This window comes from Stegastes partitus, unplaced genomic scaffold (assembly GCF_000690725.1).
Source record: "Stegastes partitus isolate 25-593 unplaced genomic scaffold, Stegastes_partitus-1.0.2 Scaffold2296, whole genome shotgun sequence".
Lineage (NCBI taxonomy): Eukaryota > Metazoa > Chordata > Actinopteri > Pomacentridae > Stegastes > Stegastes partitus.
The window spans coordinates 32,007-38,331 of NW_007580027.1; the positions used below are offsets into that span (position 1 = coordinate 32,007).

The 6,325-nt window shown below is 40.5% G+C and overlaps 3 protein-coding genes across 3 annotated transcripts in view; 2 read left to right on the forward strand and 1 right to left on the reverse strand.

The window, feature by feature from the left end:
- Positions 1 to 4,206, forward strand: part of cyb561d1 (cytochrome b561 family, member D1) — a 13,099-nt gene extending 8,893 nt beyond the window's left edge. The window contains exon 3 of the mRNA XM_008304704.1: positions 562 to 4,206. Coding sequence (XP_008302926.1) covers positions 562 to 1,068 — 507 coding nt within the window. The 3' untranslated portion in view covers positions 1,069 to 4,206. The remainder of the gene's footprint in view (positions 1 to 561) is intronic.
- atxn7l2a (ataxin 7-like 2a) overlaps positions 1 to 5,327 on the forward strand; it is a 34,764-nt gene extending 29,437 nt beyond the window's left edge. The window contains exon 11 of the transcript XR_521136.1: positions 5,317 to 5,327. The gene's annotated coding sequence lies outside the window, so the exon portion shown is untranslated. The remainder of the gene's footprint in view (positions 1 to 5,316) is intronic.
- zbtb40 (zinc finger and BTB domain containing 40) overlaps positions 4,612 to 6,325 on the reverse strand; it is a 20,718-nt gene continuing 19,004 nt past the window's right edge. The window contains exon 12 of the mRNA XM_008304703.1: positions 4,612 to 5,214. Within this exon, the coding sequence (XP_008302925.1) occupies positions 4,996 to 5,214 (219 nt within the window). The 3' untranslated portion in view covers positions 4,612 to 4,995. The remainder of the gene's footprint in view (positions 5,215 to 6,325) is intronic.

Consider the following 6,325-nt stretch of genomic DNA (forward strand, 5'->3'; position numbering starts at 1 on the left):
AAAAAAAAAAACAAACTACAGTGTGTGGTGATGGGAATGAAGGCCTCAGCCAGCCGGTGCTACTGTGTGGCATCCTTATATGTCTTGGAAAGGTTTTGGACAACAAATAAAGAAGTTTAGATAATCTGAATAAACTGTTGGCTTGTTTCTAATCACATCACTGCTCATGCTTCTTCATCTGTCAGACATTGTTCCAGCAATGTCACCATGCTCCCACGTCTCTTAAATTATGGACAGTGTCATCATAACCACAGAAATGATGGTCAAAACTACAAAAACCCACACTGGTGGAACTAACAAAATATGATAAATGTATAAATACCTTAATATGTGTAAAAAAATAAAAAATAAATAAAAAGGCATATTCATTTAAACAGCCACTGGCCGTAAAAGGTGGCCATGGAGTGATAATGGGCTTTGATTTCTAAAAAATAATTGGAATGTATACTCACATTTGTGCTCGTTTAAAAGCACAATCTCTATCTGGTTTGCTAAATAAAATTTAAAAAAAAGTAATTTGTAATAATTATACACTTATATTTGTTCTCTCCTTCTCTGCAGTACTGTATGTGCATGACAGAAGGCATCCTCCTCTTCTCAGCAGAGGGATCTCCCTTCTGCTTCAAGTCTCGGAAGGGTAAAGTCCGCCTCCACTGGTTCTGTCAGGCTCTGGTCCTAATAGCTGCCGTCACAGGGTTGGGCTTCATGGTGGCCAGCAAGAACGTGTCAGAGCGCCCCCACCTGGTCTCCTGGCACAGCCTGTTGGGCACCTGCACCCTGGCTGCCACCGTGCTGCAAGCAGCTTGTGGCATCTGCATGATCTTCCCTAAACTGCTGCGTCTCTCCTCCTCCCCACCCAGGCTGAAGCTGTACCATGCCACCTGTGGCCTTGTGGTCTACCTGTTGGCCACCGTGACTGTGATGTCAGCCATGTTCTCAGACTGGTTCCAGGCCACGGTGAAGGGGGTGGCATGGTGGGCCTTCCTCCTGCTGCCCCTTTTCCCTGCCCTGGTTGTGATGAACCAGATCACTAATGCCTACCTTCCCCGCAAGAAGATGACCAGCTAGGGAGCGCATAGCGTGGGGCAGATGAAATCTTCACTGTACTCAGGCCCAGGTAATCCGATGGAAGAGTCCTTCATGACAGCAGCCTTTGGAACTATAATAACTGAAGCAAAAGGCTTACTGGTCGTCCCATAGACTGCTGAAGAACATGAAAACGTGGAATCTGTCCTAAAAATGGCTTTCTGTAGGGAAGTTCTCAAACCTGGAATTTAGCTTTACTTGACAGTTTGTCTGCAAAGGTCTGTACCCTCAAATGATGTGTTTGTGCAAACATTTTATTTAGGCCCTCCACTCATCTGAATGTGTCAAGTCAGTGTAGAAGTAGGAACTGAAGTTAGGTTGTTTTGTGTCATGATATTTTAGGGTACAAGATAAGCATCTTGGGCAAAGGGTTTTAATTTGAGGTGAAGACATTCCGAGGTTGTGGGCACAAATTTTCCATAATGTTACTTGTGACACCTCCTGAGGTCCACAGACTGTCGGCATCTGGTGACCTGTAGAAGTGTCACTTTGGCATCTTTGCCATTTTCAATCTCTGACTCTTTCTTAAATGAGATTTATACTACAGTTTTAAAAGAAACCATTGATGTTATGCAGGATTTGCGAACAGCCTTTCTGAGTGGCACTGCAAAACACATGGGCACTGTATGGTTTGGTTACAAACTACTGGAGGCAGTCCCATAGTTGGGGCGAGTAGACCCCTCTGCACCACCTCCATCCGTTGCCTGTTCAGAGGAGTTTTTGCACGGGTAGTGAATGCAAAATCCTCTGATGGATGCTGCATGTAGACTGGTTTCTGAAGGGACTACAGCTGTTTGTGTGAGGACACAGCTTCAGCCTTCAGTAGAAGGTGATGTGGATGATTATGTACTAGCCTGTAAATTGTATTTATTATTTATATGTATCATTCATTTATGACATTTCCATGTGTCTGTGACGACACCTTACAGCTGCTACATGAAGCATTTTAACGTGAGACTTCCGTCAATCAACACTGAATCAGATTGAGCCAAATGATTCATAGCAACAACCAAATAAGGAATTAGCACCCATTTCTATTCTCTGCTTCACTCGGCCTCTTTAGCTCTTTGTTTTGGTTTTATGGTACATTTACTTTTTCACGGCTGTCATCAGCCCAAGCAGTAAAGCTCTGATTAAACCACTGTACCTGCCCAACACCAGGCAGCAGACCTCCAGTGTGTGACTTGAGTCAAAGTCTAATTTACACTGAGTTCGTTTGTTGTAAAGGTTGTTTTATCTAATGGCTTCTTGTGTTTGTTCAGATTTTTAGGTAATTAACAAAGACAATGTAGTAAGATTCCATTACAGTGAAGCAAGACGAACTTCTATGTCATCAATACATCTGAAGGGAATGTTTTTTGTGTATAAAGTCTCAGAAAATTCTGAAAAAAATAAACAGCAGACCAGAGGACCTAACTGCAGCTTTAATTGACTGCCCAAGAGTTGTAGGTCTTTACTGCAAACAGTGTAAACAAATCAAACCACTCAAGAAACTATTGCTTCAAGACAGAAAGCAAAAATGTTTTTGAAGTAAGAAAAGTAATACCAGTATTAATGATGAATTAGCATTAATAGTACGGGCTCTAGTGAAAAGCTTCATGTAGCACCTCTGGTTTATGAGTGGAATCCTCCTTTTAGTCTGTATGTGCATTTGGCCCCTTCTTGTCCTACAAATGCTTGTTTGCTGACCATTTTTTTGTGTTGCATATGTTATAAATAGGAAAAATAAAACTGCACTCATGCTTGGGTTGCTCTGCCATGCGAGACCACCGGCACAAGCTGTCTTCTTGCTAAGATGTCATCACTTAACCAATTCTGTCAATACTCACAAGAAAGAAGCTTCAAAGTTCTGTCTGATTTGCTCTGTTCTCCAGCAAGTAATACCAGTTCAGATGTCAACAGACAACTGTGACATTTACAACTTGTCAACTATTTTCAGCCTTCAAAGTAACCTTTTGTCTGTCTGTACAGGGTGTGTAAGGAGTGGAACACAGCTTTGCAGCCAAGGACTGTCTGACCGGCTGAATTTAGGGCACAAACACATTGCTGTGTAGTTTTATAGAAAAGCAGCTGCAGAACGTGTCATTTGGGACCACAGTGATCTGGACAAGAATGTGGACTATTTTAAAATGGTGTTAGAGAACCTGATGTACAAAGACCTACTGGATGTACTCATCCTCTGCAACCTCATCTCAACCACCTGTCTTCATTGCTCCTGACTGGCTTACGCAAATGTAGATAAGGTAAAGAAAAAAAAAAAACTACAGTGAAGGTGATGGTGTTGAAACAGAACATCTGGTGTGGGGTGCAAACTTAAACAAGGAACCAGAAAGCCTCTCTAAGAATTTATATGATAATTTCAGATGGTTAAGTGGGTGGATGGACGATTCAGAGCACACAGTGCAGTTAGGTTTGTAAACTTTAACCTCAGCATCGTTCCCTTTTTAACAACATAACAAGCCAGTTACAAATCACTGGATAACCTTCAGACAGCAAGCAGGCTCTACTGTCTCTGACACAATACTGCAGGATAATTCAACATATGTGCGTTCACAAAACGCATTCATCACATGTAGAATGCACTCAATTTCAGATGTGTGTTCACTGGCAAATTAAAAAGTATTTCGACCTTCATGTTAAACATTTATTTCAATGCACTACTTTGGGCTGACGGCCGTTAACTGCCCGTCAGTGTTCATGTTGGGCCAGTGTTGATTTTAAAGCCTGTGTTGGCCGATGCCAGTATCAACTTGAATCACTGTATGTAATGCAATAAATGTACAAAAACGCACTTTTTATGCTCATGTTCAATTTGTATTTTCCTCGACGAAACAGGAGAACTCCAGATTCTGTGTGGATCATAGAACTTTGTTTGAGACTCGTGGAAACCTTTGACATCAGGGCTTGCTAAGGTGTCCCCTCATTTAATGGTATGAATATTCTGTGTCAGCATTCTGAGCACAGCTGGCTCACAGCTACAAGCATTGTATGTTAAGCTCACTACTCAAGACTATTGTTTGAGCCCAATTAGAGTTTGTGATGGTGTGTATTTATTTGATTTTGTCAGCACGTTGCTGCTATGAACTTTCCGTGATATATATAAAAAAAAAGTACATTTGACCTTGAATTTGTTTTTATTTCCAATGACACAAATCCTCACTTAAACACCAGTTTTTATTTTTTTTAAGTTTCTTTTTTTGCTGTTGCTACTGGTTCTGAAGGTGTCATTTAATGTTCCTGGCTAACTGACACACCAATGTGACAGGTGTGTAATTGTTTGACAGTGCAGAAAATTGTCTGTGTGAGAAGAAATACTTTTCTCCAACTGTGAACGATAACAGACAGAAACTGAGAGCAGAACACTTGCACCAGTTTCTCCAGCTACAGAAACAGAATGTAGCCCACAAAGCAGCAACATGTTACTCTGACATTCTTGCTTCATGATTTTAAAGGGTAGCAATGCCACTATTTGATATTATTGTTCACAAATCCCATGAAAAGACACAAACCAACAACAAATACAAATTACTTAAAAATACAATTTATTTTGACTCAATCCCACATACATCATAACGTCTTTTTTAAAGGGTGAAAGTACATCTGTGACCTACTTTTAACGATCTGTGTCTTCAGTAGGAGTCACTGGTCTCAGGACAGGGCCACAGACAGGGAGTGGAGGCAGAAATTCTGGCAGACGGTTTTTGATCTTTTAAGTTAAACCTTATCTTACAATGAATACAATATTAACATGCTCTGAGAGTCTTTGTCAGTGAATTTAGTTTGCTCAGTTGTGGTTAAATGTTCAATAAATACCCAGTAGAACTTTCAAGACTCTCAAAGAGTGAATAATTAAAACACATTCATCACATTTAAACCGGCACATCAAATCTATCAGAGAAAAGTTCACAGTTAGGAGTTAGGACCTGACGGTTTGTCCTCACAGATGAAGGTGACGGAGCTGTTCAGCAGTTCATACATGTTCACCTCCATCACCTCCGCTGATGATCTGCCCTCTCTTCCACCTGCCAGAGCTACAAACACCTGCTGGCCAGTTCCCAGCTGCCTCTGCTCCTCAGGAAGGGTTGATGCTCCTTCCTCTTTGCTCCCTGTTGAATCTGCTGAAATCACCTGATTGGACAGAGAAGTTGTATATTAAATGTTTAAATGCCTTGTAAAAGGTAAAAGCACACTGCTCTGTTGGAAACGTTTTATGATTTTGCACTTTGGCAGCAAAAACAAAGAAGGTTTTCATCAACTGGCAGCAGCGGCAGACCACCTGCAGTGACACCTCTAAGTGGCCAGCTGCTTTGGAGGTTCGGCAATTTTAAAAGCATATTTTTAGAGTAACCAGGAGACCAAGAAAACTTTTACAAATGCACTACAACAGCCTTATTAAGGTTTGGGACCCCAAAACTTCCAGTGAGTTTGAAAGGCGTGTTTAAATAAATACATAAATAAATAATCACCAAATGATGCCATTTATCAGCCAGAAACTATAAAAATATAAAGAACTGACAATTTTTCAACTTTCTGACCGTCCTTGAACTAATCATGAGCCACATGTAACCAAATAAAATTCTAAAAAAAAAAGAATAACCAGCAAAAAAAAAAAACATACCTAAGCAACAAAATTAATGCAGCATTTGTCAACAACAGTGTACATGGTTGCCAGCAAATTGGAAGACAGTCCAATGAAACAGCATTTGCCCCCTTCCTGATGTCTTCTATTTTCTCTTATTTGTCACACTTAAATGTTCCAGATCATCAAACTAATATTTATATTTATTTAATAACAGACAGAGAAAATGCACAAAACACAAAATGCAGTTTTTAAGTGATGATTTATTAAAGATTTATTGAAACCTGTATCATCCCCGTGAAACGGTAATTCCTCCCTAAACCCAATAACTGGTTGGGCTCTTAGCAGCAACAGCTGCAGTTAAACATTTGTGATCCCTTGTGATCGGTCTTTTACATCACCATGAAGTAATGTTGGCCCACTCTTCTCTACATAACACTTTTAATTCTGCGACATTAGATGGTTTTTGATCATGAGCTGCTCTTGAAGGTCTTGCCACAGTGTCTGAAATGGATTCAAGTCTGGACTTTGACTCAGACATTTCAAAACCTTAATTTTGTTCTTTTTGAGCCTTTCAGAGGTGGACTTGCTTGTGTGTTTTGGGTCATCTTCATGCTGCAGAACCCATTTACACTTGAGCTTTAGGTCCTGAACTGATGG